Source organism: Perognathus longimembris, chromosome 2 (assembly GCF_023159225.1).
Source record: "Perognathus longimembris pacificus isolate PPM17 chromosome 2, ASM2315922v1, whole genome shotgun sequence".
In the NCBI taxonomy this organism is placed as follows: domain Eukaryota; kingdom Metazoa; phylum Chordata; class Mammalia; order Rodentia; family Heteromyidae; genus Perognathus; species Perognathus longimembris.
This window is the reverse complement of record NC_063162.1, coordinates 43,788,316-43,806,157: the sequence shown is the minus strand read 5'-3', so window position 1 is coordinate 43,806,157 and position 17,842 is coordinate 43,788,316. Positions and strand designations below refer to the sequence as shown.

General features: G+C 40.4%; 1 protein-coding gene across 1 annotated transcript in view; it reads right to left on the bottom strand.

The window, feature by feature from the left end:
- Positions 1-17,019, bottom strand: part of Mypn (myopalladin) — a 76,837-nt gene extending 59,818 nt beyond the window's left edge. Inside the window, exons 1-2 of the mRNA XM_048338881.1 lie at positions 16,796-17,019; positions 5,090-6,004 (exon numbers count right to left, since the gene is read on the bottom strand). Coding sequence (XP_048194838.1) covers positions 5,090-6,003 — 914 coding nt within the window. The 5' untranslated portion in view covers position 6,004; positions 16,796-17,019. The remainder of the gene's footprint in view (positions 1-5,089; positions 6,005-16,795) is intronic.
- Between the last annotated feature and the right edge of the window lie 823 nt (positions 17,020-17,842).

Genomic DNA, 17,842 nt, shown 5'->3' with positions numbered 1-17,842 from the left:
AATCGAACCTAGGGCCTCGTGTATCCGAGGCAGGCACTCTTGCCACTAGGCTATATCCCCAGCCCCCAATTCCTCTGTTAATGCACCTTTTATCCTGCGCTCCAGGCAAAGTAATTCACACCTTCATTTAAGTCACAAATGTATCCTATACATGTTCTTTTTTTTTTTTTTGGCCAGTCCTGGGCCTTGGACTCAGGGCCTGAGCACTGTCCCTGGCTTCCTTTTTGCTCAAGGCTAGCACTCTGCCACTTGAGCCACAGCGCCACTTCTGGCCATTTTCTGTATATGTGGTGCTGGGGAATCGAACCCAGGGCCTCATGTATACGAGGCAAGCTCTCTTGCCACTAGGCCATATCCCCAGCCCCCTATACATGTTCTTAATATACCATACTGCAGTGATTTGATTACAGGTCTCTCTGTTTTCTGTACTGGATCATGAGTTCCCTTCTCAGAGTAGTTTAAGACTTAGTTTCAAAATAATGTTTTTGTAGTCTTGGTGATGAATTTTAGTAACTTAATAGGTATTCATTGAATGAATAAATGAGTTTACTTGTACCTTAATCCTTTTTAGTTTTTCATTGTCAACTAAAATCTCCATAGAAACCCTGAGGCCTTTGACTTTTCTAGTCCCACTAGCCTTCTGGTCTAATGCTGTATGTGCTATAAGAATTAGGATGGTTTCATTAATTAGATTGCAAGTTCCAGGGGAAAATATTCATACTACTGTCTATGTTATTGCATTAACAACAGTGCTGTGCACAAATTAAACAAATATTTGCCTTTTGATTAGAGCTTTACAAATTCTTTGCTTAGAAAAATAATGACAACTAATAACCTATCTGGAAAATTGTAGTTTAAAAAATACCATTGTAGACATTAAACTAAGTATAAGCTCATTCAGAAATGAATTAAATAAATACTGGTTTCCTGACATCAAATCAATGGTTGGAATATAGACATAAATTTTATCAGTAAAGAAATTCCTCCAGCCTAGCGCTGGTGGCTCACATCTATAATCCTAGCTACTCAGGAGTCTGAAATCTGAGAATCCTGGTTTGAATCCAGCCCAGGTAGGAAAGTCTTGTGAGACTCTTATCTCCAATTAAACACTCAAAAACTGGAAGTGGTGCTGTGGCTCAAGTGATAGAGCAATATTGTTGAACACAAAGAGGCTCAGGGAGAGTGCCTAGGCCCTGAGTTCAAGCCCCACAACCAACCAAAAAGAAAAAGAAAAGAAAGAAAGAAAGAAAGAAAGAAAGAAAGAAAGAAAGAAAGAAAGTTCTTGTAAGCCAGATGTGGTGGCACACATCTGCAATCCCAAGAGCCAGAGGCCAAGGGATCTTGAATTTAAAGCTAGTCTGAGGGGCTGGGAATATGGCCTAGTGGCAAGAGTGCTTGCCTCCTACACATGAAGCTCTGGGTTTGATTCCCCAGCACCACATATATGGAAAACGGCCCGAAGGGGCGCTGTGGCTCAGGTGGCAGAGTGCTAGCCTTGAGTGGGAAGAAGCCAGGGATGGTGCTCAGGCCCTGAATCCAAGGCCTAGGACTGGCCAAAAAAAAAAAAAGCTAGTCTGAGTACCACAATAAGACCCTGTCCCCCCCAAAAAAAATCCTCCTAGATAAAATTAATATAGTTACATGGAAGTGCCATATATTTCACATACATTTTTCTTTCCTTTCCTTTTAAACTTACAGATTTATATTTTTATTTTGTTGTGTGCCTGTAGAAGGGCAGGCACTGCCCCATGTTCTTTAGTTCCAACTCCTTCCCACCTCTTAGGCCAACTAGCTCACTCCTGATTTAAATAATAGTTAAGCAGCTTTCTCCTGCTCCCTCTGTCTGTTTCCTTCCTCCTCTTTCTCCTCATTTTCCCCCTTCTTCCACGATTTTTAACTCAGGGTCTCATACTCTTACTTGGCCTTTTCATTTAAGGGTGGTACTCTACCACTTGAGCCAGAGTATAAAATGTGTGTATTTGATAAGGTAGCTATTGAGTGGCTACCAGATCACCTTGTCTGGGGTGGGGGGCATGAGTACTTTATAATGCCTAGATGATTTTGTTCAGTGGTATACTGAATTCATTCTTATATTTGGGATTGTTATGGTTAAAAAATGGGAAGGATAAGAAAACCAATCTATTTCCAAAAGCTAGTGACTTGGGCAGGAATAAATTGGTCATACAGAACCATGTGTATATGTGTGTGTGTGTGCGCGTGCACACGTGTGTGAATGCTTACTAGCTTACTTAGCTTGTCAAGATGTCAGAAAGTGCTCTTGGGAAAACATCTCACAAGCATTACTGACCAGGGTCTCAGGAAGGGCCATCAGTCATATTTAGAGTAGAAAGCCAGACACTGCTCCATGTTCTTTAGTTGCAACTGTTTGTTTTTTTAACATAGCAAAAGGTCCTCCTCCTCTTTCTCTCACAAAGTAGGAGAACCATTATTAATGACAAATGGTGGCTGGTAAGGCAGTGTGCGAGCCAGATTCATTCAGGAGAGGATGCCATAGGCATATCTCATGTTCTGGTGTTTTACATGTTCAGAAAAACTTCTCTAGTATTGAGAAGTGATCCCTGAAAGTGTAGTCTCCCCTTCTCTGTTCTTTGTTCATTAGTCACTCAATATTCCCGAGTGAGTAGTTATGGGCCAGAAGCTGTGCTTGCTGCTCAAGATCCAAGGCAAAACCAGCAGGACTCTGCCTTCAAGAATGTCAGTTGTGGGGCTGAGAATGTGGCTTAACAGTAGAGTGTTTGCCTAGCATGCACGAAGCCCTGGGTTTGATTCCTCAGTACCACATAAGCAGAAAAAGCTGGAAGTGATGTAGAGTGCTAGCCCTGAGCATAAAGAGACTCAGGGACAAAGCCCAGGCCCTGAGTTCAAGCCACAGCACCGAAAAAAAAAAAAAAAGAATGTCAGTTGTATAGCCTTATAGTAAAAGTCTATTATTCAGGGCTGGGAATATGGCCTAGTGGTAGAGTGCTTCCTACGTATATATGAAGCCCTGGGTGTGATTTCTCAGCACCACATATATAGAAAAAGCCAGAAGTGGCACTGTGGCTCAAGTAGTAGAGTGCTAGCCTTGAGTAAAAAGATTCTAGGGACAGTGCTCAGAACTCAAGCTCCAGGACTGGCAAAAAAGAAAAAAAGTCTATTCAGTTGCAGAAATGATATGTGACATGCTTTTCATTGGGTTGAAAAGCAAAATTTTATATGTAAAAGAGGCTAGAGGTGGCTCAGTACTAGAGTGTCTGCCTAGCATGGTAAGGCCTCAAGTTCAAGACCCAATACTGCCAAACATTCAATATATGAATATTCTCTGAGTTAGAACCCTTGAATTGATGTGCATGTATAAGTAAAAAAATCACCATTTATATTATTATTGTTCTACAAAATAAATATTATGGAAAAAACCTAAGGGCCTGTTTACACACAGAATACATACTAAGCAGTAATGAAGTTAAACTCTAATAGTAATGAGATGGTTACAGAAGCACAGTAACTCTTAGAGGACTCTGAACCTCAGTAATTCTCTATACAAGAAATACATTTTAGCCACATTATTCACACACTATTGCAATATAATTTCAAGGTAGCAAATATCACCTCTAAGATTGTTTTGGGTTTTGTGGGACCATGAATGTAAAAGAAATCCTTAAAAGTATAAGACAGGGATAGATGCCCAAATAGCATCTGTCTAGCCAGCTCAAGACCCAGAATTAAAACTCCAATACTGCCAAAATAAGATTTAAATATATATGTATGTATGTATATATGTGTGTTTATACATATATTTAAACACACACATATATATGCACACACACATATAATTAAGCATAACTTATTGAAGTCAGGAGCCCTGAAGTTTATACTTCATTAGCTTCTCTCTCCCTCTCATTTTTTTTTTCAGTCTTGTGGCTTGAACTCAGGGTCCAGGCACTGTCCCTGAACATTTTTTTCCCCTCAAGGCTAGTGCTCTACTACTTGAGCCACAGCACCACTTCCATCTTTTTCTGTGTGTGTGGTACTGAGGAATCGAACTCAGGGTTTCATGCATGCTAGGCAAGCACTCTACCACTAAGCCATATTCCCAGCCCTAAACTTCATTTGCTTCACAGAGAAGTTTGTCTATGGAAGATACATTAAAAAAATAAACATCCCCTCTTCTTTTTTTTTTGGCCAGTCCTGGGCCTTGGACTCAGGGCCTGAGCAGTGTCCCTGGCTTCCTTTTTTTTTTTTTTTGCTCAAGGCTAGCACTCTGCCACTTGAGCCACAGCGCCACTTCTGGCCATTTTCTGTATATGTGGTGCTGGGGAATCGAACCCAGGGCCTCATGTATACAAGGCAAGCACTCTTGCCACTAGGCTATATCCCCAGCCCCACATCCCCTCTTCTTATCAGGGACATTGGGGAAAGATTTGGGAAAGGGGTAGAGCTAATAATAAGTTTAAAATAAATACATGTAAAATGAGACTTTATAGCCTTAGTTTATCTATATCAATCTTTAACTTTGCTTGGTTTTCTCGAAGATTCAAAAAATTCCGGAGAGTCTAGAGCCAGTGGCTCACATCTGTAATTCTAGCAACTCAGGAGGCTGAGATCTAAGGATAGGGGTTGCTGAGGCCAGCCTAGGAAGACAAATCCAAGAGTCTCTTATCTCCAATTAATCAAAATGCCAGCAGTAGAGGTATAGCTCAAGAGGTAAAGCACCGGTCTACCAGTGGAAAAATCCAAGAGAAAGTATGAAGCCCTGGGTTCAATCTCCAGTATAGGCATATGTCCACACACAAGCTACCCCTCCCTCCCTCTCTCCATCCTTCCATCCCTCCCTCCCTCCCTTTTTCCTTCCCTCTTCCTTTGCAAGTCTGAGGATTGAACAACTCAGGGCCTTAGACATGCTAAGCAAGTGGTGTACCAGTGAGTTCCAGACTAGCAAACATTAAAAATTGCATCGGTAGTTTAGTATATTCTATTCCTAGTGGACACGGGCTGCTTTTCTCGAAGGGGGCATACGGTTGTGGAAAACTACCTGCTTCAAAGGTAATGAGAATCAATTTGCCAAACATGACGCATGGGCCATTTTTACCTTACTTGAGGTGGAGGAATTCCTACCACTATACAATCCAACTGTACTCGGGTTCCTTCGGGGACTTCTCTGCTCCGTAACTTCTGAGTGAAGCGGGGAGGCTGCCCCAGGGGTTCCTCGTAGTACAGAGAAGAAGGTGAAGACCCGGGACTGGCATCGCCACCAGCTGCCTCCTGCGCAGCCTGCTGGGCCTCGCGCCTCTTGGCTTCTTGCTGCTCCAGAGCGTGATTGACTTCGTTATCCCTGGCGTCGGTGGGGATGGGGATGGGAACTGACGATCGCTCTCGTCTTTCCGACAGATCTGAGAAGTTGGGGCTGCTTTCCGGTGTCACTTTGTTTTGAGATTCTAGTTTGCTCTTGTGGTTCTTGCAGGCGCGAGGTCTGATCCTTTTGGAGCTGTGGGCCTTGAAAAGGGAGGAGAGCTCCTCGATGAAATCGGCGGCCTTATTGAGGAATACCTTTTTCGACTGGGTTTCAGAGCTATACTGTGGCCGTTTCGTCTCCTGGGGACTCTCTTTAGGACTGCTAGGGCTTTGAGGGTTATCCGGGCAGAAGTTAGGCTCAAAATTTGATTTAGGTGGATGTCTCAATTGGTCAGAAGATAGACGTTTTCTAGCCTGCGTTTCATCGGCTTTCTCCAAGGGGTCATGATTGATGGCCAGTCTTGCCAGATTGACACTTTCATCTAATTCTTCTTGGCTCAGAAAGGCTGAAAGATCTGGAAGGTCATCTTGGTTTCCTCCTCCACCTCCTCCTCCTTCAGCAGCCCCAGAAAGGCTGCCAAAATGGAAAGGGTTGGAGGAAGGCTCTGCTCGACTCCTCTCGTTGTTTCCCCGATGTCTAGTTTCAGCTAAATAGCTCTCTCTTAGAAGTTGAGAGATGGACGTAGAAGCTTCTATGCTGTCGTCTTGCATGCTGCAACGGAATAAGAGGGTCATGAGCATGAGGGCAGCCTGGGCTCCGTAACAAGACCTTTTCTTAAAAAAAAAAAAAAGTGGAAGAAACCACTAGTTCATATTTATAGTCCTAACTACTCAGGAGACTCAGATTTAGGGATCATGGTTCAAAGTTAGCCTAGGCAGAAAAATCCTCAGGACTCTTACCTCCACTGATTTTTACTGATTTGAATGCTTTTCCTGACTTCTGAATTATTTTTTATTTATTTATTTTAATGTTGAAATTGAAGACTTTATTTTGCCAGTCCTGGGCCTTGGACTCAGGGCCTGAGCACTGTCCCTGGCTTCTTTTTGCTCAAGGCTAGCACTCTGCCACTTGAACCACAGCATCACTTCTGGCCGTTTTCTATATATATATGGTGCTGAGGAATGGAACCCAGGGTTTCCTGTATACGAGGCGACACTCTTGCCACTAGGCCATATTCCCAGCCCCGACTTCTGAATTTTATTTATTTATTTTTTGCCAGTCCTGGGCCTTGAACTCAGGGCCTGAGCACTGTCCCTGGCTTCTTTTTTTGCTCAAGGCTAGCACTCTGTCACTTGAGCCACAGCGCCACTTCTGGCCATTTTCCATATATGTGGTGCTGGGGAATCAAACCCAGGGCTTCATGTATTCAAGGCAAGCACTCTTGCCACTAGGCCATATTCCCAGCCCCGACTTCTGAATTTTAAATGCATGAATATGTTGCCTACTCAACAGTGAACATTAAAAAATTCTTAATAAGAGAAGCAAAGTGATTTTATACTATTAATACCATGCCCATGTATTCATTCAAACATTTACTAGAAGGATGGCAAATGTGTGAGTCATCGCTGTTAATTCTCTCTCTCTCCAAATAGATGCAGCTCGGTGATTACAGTATTCTTCCCACTGACCTTGACTTGCTTAGCATGCCACTCCTTCTGCCAGCACCAATCAATCAGAAACCATCATGGAATGAAGGCTGTTTGGCATTGTTTGTTAGTACCAGTTAGGCCTTGTGCTGGATAGATGGAGAAGAAAGAAATCCAGACCTCTCTGGCTTTAACATTCTGTGGCATGTGGAACTATCATAATGAAAGTCCTTTGTAGCACTAATATAAGCTAATAAAAAAAGATGCTATGGCAAAACCTATATTAGCCCGTTCATCTTTTTTTTCCACAACATGAAAGCATCATTTGCATCACAGGTAAGGCTTCCTATGTGCTGCCTTAATTCCTAAATGTCTACAGTCCTATCCCAAACTAACCTCTGCTTGGCAAAGTAGGAAGTCACCTTGAGAGAGCAATTAGAGCTGGCTACAAGGATCGCTTACAGCAAAATATGTTTTTCTACATGCTTGCCAGAGCTTGAAATTGTTCCTAATGAAGCCATTTATTTGGGTGAAGCCTATAGTGTTGTTGTTGTTTTAAGATTAATTAAGGGATTAGTCATGGTGGCTCATGCCTGTAATTCCAGCCTACTCAGGAGGTAGAGGACTGCCTGGGAAAAAACTTCAACCTTATCCAAAAAATAATTAATGTCAAAAAGGAATAGGGCATTGCTCAAATGGTAGAGTGCCTGCCTAGCAAGGGCAAAGCCCTGAGTTCAAACCCCAGTGCTAGGGGGAAAACAAGAAGGCAAAGGTGTTGGGTAAAGGCAAATACTTGTCTGCAAAGATCCTCATCATGGTATGGATGATAGCATAAGAAAAAAACTAGAACTACACCCAATAGTAAGAAATTAGTTAATTGAATTACTATATGCTCATTAACTAGAACCATATGGCTATTTAAAATTTTGTAGAATGGTGAATGGCATGCAAAATGTATATAAAAATCAACCAATATCTTTAATTGAAATATTTCTTCAGTTGTACATCAACTAGGTGGAAAACAGATATGAAGTAAAGGTCAAAATGCTTCCAATTTGAAAGTGTGATTGATACACTGATTGCAATCAGCAACTGTTGTAATTAATCATAAGTAAGTCAACTATTTCTTCAGCTTACTTTAAGCTTCTAGATATATTTGAGTATAAGGATAACAATTAAGTTGCTTCCTAAGTCAGAACAGGTTTCTTTGATTTCATTGGACATTGCAATGGGCTCTCGAATTGTTTTGTAATGGCTTGTCTTTTGGCACTAGAAACACCTGACTTCAAATTCTGGCTTCATCTCTTTGCAGTTGTATGGCATTGAGAAATTTACTTAGTTTCTTTGAGTTTTGGTTTCCTCATGTGTAAAATATGGGTAATGTCTATATCTCAGGGGAGTAAGGAATAATAACATCATGAAGGCAAAGACCTTAAAACAAAGCCTCTTGGTATACTGGGCACTCAACTGATATTATCATTATTTAAAGGAACACGGGTAAAAGTGATATTGGTGAAGGTCTTTTAAAGGGGTTATATGTATGGTAAAAATGAATAAGAGAATATTTATATAAGCAGTCACTGCTTTCTGTGTCTAGAAAAGCCAACTGTGTTAATGTGTGCTTGCCTTTATGTTTATGGTTATGAGAAAATATTATAACAAAACTTCTAAATATTCAAAATATAGGGTTTCTTTCATATTTTTGTGTTTTAAGACCTTACACTTTGGTGGTAGATACAACTGGCTCAAATCCTAGTTTCAATACTTCTTGTATAAACTTGAGGAAGTTTGAGCTCAGTAAGCCTCAGTTTCCTCATCTATAAAACAGGAATGATGACAGTAGCCATCTCACAAGTTAATATTGATTAAAAGTGCTTGGCATTACTACTATTATTATATGACTGTAGCTATATATGATCTTCAATAGTTAAGAAATAGTAGTACTTGGGCTGGGAATGTGGCCTAGTGGTAGAATGCCTGCCTAGCATGCATAAAGCCCTGGGTTCCACAGCACCATACACACACACACACACACACACACACACACACACACACACACATATCCCCAGAAGTGGTGCTGTGGCTCAAGAGGTAGAGTGCTAGCCTTGAGCCAAAAGAAGCCAGGAACAGTGCTCAGGTCCCGAGTCCCAAGACCCAAGACTGATAAAAAGAAAAGAAAAGGAAAGAAATAGTAGTACTGGTGAAATAATTTGTTTCAAGGAAAACCTTTGAAGAGAAACTGAACTCTAGATTTGTAGTTGGTTCAACATATCTATATTCAGAGCCTTGATTTTTTTCCCTGCAGGCACTCTACATCTGAGCTATGCTCCTAGCCCTTGATGATTTAGATTGTATTCATTTGTTCTTCTAACAGTTTTTCCCCTCAGTATTAAGGATCAAACCCAGGATCTTTCACATGCTAGCGCAATTATTCTACCACTGAGCTACCTTCCAACCTTCTTCCCATAAATATTTTTAGCCATCTTATGTATGCCAAGCAGCATTCAAGGCACTGTAGATTGAGCAGTAAGGAAAATGTTATCTTAAAGAGAAGGAACTAGGGACTGGGAATGCAGCTTAGTGGTAGAGTGTTTGCCTAGCATGCATGAAGCCCTGGGTTCATACCTGGGTTCAGTACCACATACACAGAAAAAGCCAGATGTGGTGCTGTGGCTCAAGTGGTAGAGTGCTAGCCTTGAGCAAAAGAAGCTCAGGGACAGTACTCAGGCCCTGAGTTCAAGCCCAGGACTGGCCAGAAAAAAAAGAGAGAAGGAACTGATGTTATGAAGAAAAGGTAGAGCAAGATAAAAGAATGATGAGGGGAGAAAGGAAGACTGTTTTGGTTAGGAGATCAAACAGAACTCTAATATGGAGAAATTACCCATATGACCAACCAGGGAGGAAAAGTTCTTAAGGAACATATGTCAAGGCCTAGAAAGATGAGTGGTTGATGTGTTCCAGTCAAACCCAGTGTGCCAGGTGAGTGAATCAGAAGAGAAATGGAAGTCAGTGAGGTCAGAAGTGTGCAGGCTCAGGTCATAATCAGGCCTTGCTAACCATGGAAAGGACTCCAAATTTCCTAACATTTATAAAATGAGAAAACACTTCAAGTTTTTTGAGAAACAGATGACATATTTTTGTTGTTATTGTTTGTTGGTTGGTTTAGAGAAAGAGACTTTTACTATGAAAAAAGGCTTTTATTTCCGAAGTGACAATGTTGCTTCCTGGAGAGATCTATTGCTTAGGCAGTTCAGGAAAGAAAGTCAGATTGCTTCAATGAGACAGTCTAACTCAAGGGTGAGGGGTACAGACAGTTAGGGTAAAGGCCCACTGCCTGATGATATATGGCTTAAAGAAACGTTCAGTCACAGTGGCAATGCAAAGAATCTAGTTGAAAAGGGCAAGGGCGGAGGGGAGCAGACCAGCTAGGAAGCAACTACATCATGCAACAAAGAGATGGTGGTGGTATGGACCAGTGCATGTTAGCAACAGGAAGTGGCGAGAAATGATCAGATATGACAGGTCATTTGGAAGGAGAGCCAAGTAGAGTTGATAGATTGAAAGTGAGCTATAGGAAAAAGAGCAGAATCAACGGTGACACTAATGTTTATGACTTGAGCAACTGGGTGACTGGTGGAAGCATTATGACTGGAGTGAAAGAGAAGATGGTTTCAGAAAAGAAAACCATGGGTTCTCTTGGACAGTTTATCTGGAGTGTTCAGCGTGACAGCTGGCCTTGTTTTCTCTGTCCTTACAAAATTGACATGTAGATTTTATGCCACTTTCAAAATGAGATTAAGTAATTGCCCTTGAAAACAAATCTGGTATTTCTGAACTGGTACTAAGTTGGAAATGAAACAATGTGACATCAGTCATTAAGACTTTCTTGAGCCCAGCTCTGGTGGCTTACTGTAATACCTGCTACTCAAGAGGCTTGAGGATTGAGGTTCAAAGCCAGCTAGGGCAGACAAATATGAGAAATTTTTTTTTATCTTAAGTTAACCAGCAAAAAGCTGGAAGTGAAAGTGTGGCTCAGCCTTGGGAAGAAAAAGCTAAGCAAGACCATGTATTCAAGCCCCACAAACACACATACACACAAAGAGAATAGATCTTAAGTGTTCTCATCACACACACACACACACACACACACACACGTGAGGTGATGATATTTTAATTAGCTTGTTTTAATAATTTCACAAGGTATGCATATACCAAAATATTACATTGTAACCAATATAATGTGAATATTCATTATTATTTATTATAATGTGAATAGTTACTTGTCAATTAAACCTTAGTAAAGCAATAAAAAATCTTTCATATCTTTAAACATTGTTGCTGTATATTAATTACAGTGTGGGAACACATACGTTAAATACAAAAAGCAACATCGACGGAACAGGGCCATCAAACCCAAATTTAGTTTCTTAGGTTGACACAAAAAATAGATTAATGTTTAATAACTATTTGTGAAGAGAGACAGCTAAAATAGGAAGGGCTGGGGATATGGCCTAGTGGCAAGAGTGCCTGCCTCATATACATGAGGCCCTGGGTTCGATTCCCCAGCACCACATATACAGAAAATGGCCAGAAGTGGCGCTGTGGCTCAAGTGGCAGAGTGCTAGCCTTGAGCAAAAAGAAGCCAGGGACAGTGCTCAGGCCCTGAGTCCAAGCCCCAGGACTGGCAAAAAAAAAAAAAAAAAAAAAGAAAATAGGAAAAGTTAAGCATGTTTAAACAACTTACCTTCATCTGGAGCTGAACAGAATTACTCTGCTTACTCCTAAATTTGTTTGTGAAAACACTTTTTCTTTTTGCCACTCCTGGGGCTTGGACTCAGGACCTGGGCACTGCCCCTGAGCTTCTTTTGCCACAAGCTAGCACTCTGCACTAGAGCCACAGCACTACTTCTGGCCCTTTCTGTTTATGTGGTACTGAGGAATCTGACCAGAGGCTTCATGCATGCTAGGCAAGCACTCTATCACTAGCCACATTCCCAGCCCTGTGAAAAATACTTAAAAATCATGTAAGCTGGATGCTGGTAGCTCACATCTGTATTCCTAGCTACTCAGGAGGCTGAGATCTGAGGATCATTGTTTGAAGCCAATGTGGGCAGGAAAGCCCATGAGGCTCTTATCTCCAATAAACTACTTAGAAAAAGCTGGAAGTGGTGCTATGGCTCAAGTAGTAGAGCACTAGCCTTGAGTACATAGAGGGCCAGGGACAGTGCTTAGGCCCTGAGTTCAAGCCCCAGGACTGGCAAAAGAAAAAAAAAAAGGTAGAGCACTAAGCTAGATGTATTGTCTCAAGCTTGTTAAGCTAACTACTTGGGAGGTAGAGATCAAGGTTCACCACTGAAGGCCAGCCTGAGCAGAAAGAAGTTGGAGAGATTCATCTCAACCATTTGCTAGGCACAGCAATGTACTCTAGAGCCACGGGGAAGCACAAGTATGGCAGCCCAAGCTAGCCAGGCATCAAGCCAGATCCTATCTTGGAAATGACTCAATAAAAAATGTTCTGGAGGTATGGATCAAGTTAGGTGTGTGCCACTGTGCCTGGCCAAAATCAGGTATTTTGGACAAATTCTTGCTGGTCCCACCACCAGGTCCCAGTTCGTAGGAGCCTGTTCTGGAGAGTTGGGGAAAATTCCATTGCAGGTAAGGTAGGTTGCACTATGCAACTATTATGGTATCCATCACTCTCTGTGACAGTGAATGGCAAAAGTGATTTCATACATTAGTATATACTCTGTTACAGAGTCAGACCTTGAGGTGTGTGGAAATTCCAGTAGTAATACAGAAATAATATAAGATCCATTCTCTCAAATATCTTTTAGTTTGAAAGAGAAAACAAAACAGTAAATGAGCTCTATTGAATGGCAACTCCTTAGTACAACTACAGTTTAGTACAACTCCTTAGTACAACTACTTTAAGACAATTCAAAAAAGAAAAAAGAACTCCAGAAAATGGAAACCAAGGTTTTTTCTTCTTCTCCTTCTTTGCTGTTTTTGTTTTGTTTTCTTTTCATCTTGTCTGTTTATCTGTTTTGGGGAGGTAATTGGAGGCACAGAATTGGAGGGACAAAGGGTAAACAAATGCAGGAGTGGTACTCACTAGATACTATGTTGAAAATGAACTATACAACTTGTGAGTGGAGACAGGAGAGAAAAACTGGAAGAAAGTGAGGAAGGGGGGATACTGTCCACAAAGAAATGTACTCTTTACCTGACATATGTAACTGTAATCCCTTTGGACATCACTTTTCTATTTTTATTTTTTGCCAGTCCTGGCGCTTGAACTCAGGGTCTAGGCACTGTCCCTGAGCTTCTTTTGCTCATGGCTAATACTCTATCTCTCAAGCCATAGCACCACTTCCAGCCTTTTCTGTTTATGTGGTACTGAGAAATTGCACCCAGGGTTTCATGCTTGCTAGGCAAGTACTCTCCTACTAAGCCACATTCTGAGTCCTGCATCACCTTTCTAATAACAATATTTTTTTAAGCTAAAGAACAGCACTGAGTGGCCCTGAGTTCAAGCCCCAGTACCAGCACAAAAATTAAATTAAAAATAAAAAGACATGTATAAACTTATGTATCAGAAGAATATTAGAAGACCAGGTGTGCTGGTGCACACAGGAGAGTCCAGCATTCAGGAGGCTGAGCAAGATCAAGAGCTCAAGGTTAGTCTGAGTTAGTGAGACAACCCCCCGCCCCCAACACTTTCTGCCATCTTAAAACAGTCAATTTTAAAAAATGAAACAAGGAAGTAAAGCTGTGGCTCAAATGGTAGACCATCAGCCATGAATGAAAACACTAAGAGAGACAGAAACCAGGCCCCAAGTTCAGGTCCCAGGACCAGCACAATGAAGCAAAATAAAACAAAAAGAAAAAAGAAGAGTATATTTGAAATAAAGAAGCAGAGCCAAGATGACACACAGGAGAATTTGAAGACCTGTTTATTAGAGAACTTCTCTAAAAGGCCAAAGCTAAAAGAATGAAAAGATTTTTAGAAAATAGGCTGAAGGTGAATGAGCCCTCCTTTCATTATTTTAATCAAATTGGTAAGATAAGAAGGTGCAAAGTATCTTCAGTGGGAGAAAAAGTGATAGGGTATTATGAAATATAATGTGTATGTCTTCATACATAGCAGAGAATAAACGTGTAGCATAAAGAATGTTAGACCAAGAGCTCCAATACTACTGAATCTGAAAAGCAGCAAAGAAATAGTATAAAAACAAATCCTAGGTATCACAGAAAGGCTAATGGAAGAAATCTATGATCTAAAAGGAATGGGGGACTAAGGGTGTAGATTAGTGTTTGAACACTTGTCCTGCATGCAAAAGGTTCTAGTTTCAATCCCAAGAATCACAATGCAAAGGAGGTAGACTAGGCATTAGTCATAAAAGTGACAGGCACAATTTTTTTTTAATCTTTCTCAACATATTGCCATTCACGAAGAACTGAGTTGTTATGTAGGAAATAAAAACAAAAAATCTTCACCACTCCTCATTAACAATGGTTTCTTATTTCATTTTAAAATAAGAAAAACAGGAAAAAATAACACTTTCATTGTTTTTTTAATCTTAGGTGATTATAGATTTTTTATATTTTTTTAGATTCTTTTAAAAAAAGGTAACTTGCCTAATTAAGTTGACATCATATATTATTAGCTAAAATGAGAGAAGAGCAGGTGCTTCAAAGAACCTTGGGATGTCAAGACCTGGTTCTAGTTCAAGTGTTTGGTGAGAAGTTGGTGCTGGGCCCCTCCCTGAGTGGGGTCTGCATTGTGACTTCAATGGAGGTCTGTGTATAAGCAGCCTGATCACAAATTGTCAAGGTGACTCTGGACATCCATGAACCCAAGAACTTTCTAGTGACTGCAGGTAAATAGTCACTCCAATTTTGGTTTCCACCAGAAATATATATGTCCTTAAATACGTCCTTAAATTTCTGTCTTTCTTTGCCTGCCTGCCTTCCTTCATTCCTCCCAGTACTAGGGATTTTATTCAGGGCCTCATACTTCTAACTTTCTACACAGACCATTCTGCTCTAGTGGGTTGTTTCCTGTGAGCAAATAGGTAATGCTGTTCAAGTTCTGAAAGAACTTCATTGACTCAATGTATGAAACTCTGTAGTGCTTCACTATTTTTCTTCTTCCAGGAAAGGGAAAGGGAAAAGGCTGTGAAGAAAACCCTTTCATTTTCTATCTGGTTATATCAACAATAACACATAAGACTGGCAATGCATTTGTCAAATCTCAATGTAAAGGAAGGAAATTAATGTTCAGTACTATTGTCTTATATTTCCAAGTTAGTAAACAGAATCTATTGTTTCTATTACATATAGGAATTAACTTTAAGCAACTTGACCTGTCACCTGTTCACATACTAACATTAGTTCATTAAGACCCTTCCAAAATTGATGGATTTATCTGCTCCTATACAATTTCTTCAAAAGCTATTTGGTAGAAATTATTTCTATGAATTCCAAAATCAGCTTGGATAAAAACTCAAATTTTTTATGTCTATAAATTACAATGTCAAGTCTATTCCACTGAAGATGTTCCTTTACTAGTGCATTGTAATAGATATCTATAGGTAGAGTCTCAATTATAAATTACAGATATATGTATATATATGACTATGGTTTTATGTTATTATTCTGAATTTCAACAGTATTACCCATGTACTCTAAGCAGGGATAGTGACAATCTTTTAAAATGTGGAGTTTCCAATTTTTTGTTTCGTGGTCCATTATAAGATTCTATACTGCCTGTAATTTGGTCTCTTGACACTTTTGTAAATATAATATTCATGTAGTTTAAATTTCCTGTGCTGGCTTCAATTTTAAATATTTTATTTGTTGTGATACAATGTGTCAGATTATCTTAATTTTTGTTTTAAAAATATGTTCATAATAGCTATAAACAGAGACACTTTTGATTTCCCAAAAAATGAGTATAGATTTTATGTGAACTTAGGTGCTATTAAGTAGAGACCATAAAGTTAGGCCAGTATTTTAATTTAGGGCTTCTGGAATTTACTTGTTACTAAAGTATTTGAATCATTGCAAGGCTTTGAGAAGGAAAAGAAGATAGCAATTTTTTCTTTTAAGCTGAATGATACTAGTACCTTTAATAAATATGTAAAACCATAGAAAAGGTGAAACAGTTTCTTAACAGCATTCTGTAATGTCTACTCTTTGTGACTAGAAATACAGTGATCCACCTTTCTGCTTCCTTCCTTATACAATTTTTACAATATTTTTCAAGTTTTGCATCTAATTACTGCTAATAGTGCAATGTACCAGACCAAACATTTGTCACTGTCAAGTGTCTTTGATGTAGTTAAAGAAAGACAGAGAGAGAGAGAGAGAGAGAGAGAGAGAGAGAGAGAGAGAGAGAGAAGAGAAGAGAAAGAAAGATCAATGTCCCTTGGGCAAGACTTTCTGCAGCTGTTGTGTACATTAATCCAGGGAACAGATCTCCCAACACTAAATATAGCAAGCATATCCTTTTACATGATAAAAAAAATTAAATGAATGTCTTTAACTGTGGAGTTATTTTAGATTTGATTTCCTTCAAAAAGGAAGTAGGTACTACACACTAATTTTCTATACAAGCAACATTATTTTAATAAATATGTGGAAAATGCCAGTGATATTTGCAACATGTTGAAATGTTTTTCCTTAGAAGTCAAAACAGGCTGTGACTCTTGTGAGTCCCAACTCATCCGCTCCCAAAGCCTTCCATGTAGACTTCTCTAGTTTTCATTTAATTGTGCATCCCAGCATACATAATTAGAAAAGTTACTATAGGGTTCACTCTTAGTGACAGTAATTAGCTGTTTGAAATATCCCCTTTCCCACTGTCAATGCCCTGTTATCAAGCTACACTTGTGAACTTAAATTTGGATATTACCTTTCTTTTTATAGTTGACCCAGATGAGGATGTTCAACCCAGGCAATCCGCTTCAAAGATAATTATCCAAAGGAGAACTTGGAGATGACAGCACAGGAGAAAAGTGAAAAAAAGTCTTCAAGCCCTTGGAAACAGAGAGTCGTTGTCCATAGACAGTGAGGAGTTAACTTCAGTTTCAGTGAAGATGGCTGTAAGAAGCTGGACAACCTGTCACCACTGGAGCCAGAGCATTTGTCAGCTTGCAGGTCCCAAGTTATTTTGAGCTGTATAAACCATGTGCCTGTGAAACATTCCACCTGATTGGACAGGAGAAAACTGAGCAAAGGGATTCCATGGCAGGACAGCACCTATGGGGGAATGGGTGGGTGGGGGTTGTCGGAAGGCAATTGGTTTTTCTACCTATAGGATTAGACTTGTAGCTGGAGGTCAATGGCACTTATTGACTTATATTGGAATTAACCCTAAATGCATTATATTATATTCTATCTATAAAAAAGAAAGGCATTGGGGGGCTGGGGATATAGCCTAGTGGCAAGAGTGCCTGCCTCGGATACACGAGGCCCTAGGTTCGATTCCCCAGCACCACATATACAGAAAACGGCCAGAAGTGGCGCTGTGGCTCAAGTGGCAGAGTGCTAGCCTTGAGCGGGAAGAAGCCAGGGACAGTGCTCAGGCCCTGAGTCCAAGGCCCAGGACTGGCCAAAAAAAAAAAAAAAAAAAAGAGAAAAAGGCATTGGGCTGGGGATATGGCCTAGTGGCAAGAGTGCCTGCCTCATATACATGAGGCCCTGGGTTCGATTCCCCAGCACCACATATACAGAAAATGGCCAGAAGGGGCGCTGTGGCTCAAGTGGCAGAGTGCTAGCCTTGAGCAAGAAGAAGCCAGGGACAGTGCTCAGGCCCTGAGTCCAGTCCCCAGGACTGGCCAAAAAAAAAAAAAAAAAAAAAAAAGGCATTATTATTATTTATTATTATTTTGCCAGTCCTGGGGCTTGGACTCAGGGCCTGAGCATTGTCCCTGGCTTCCTTTTGCTCAAGGCTAACACT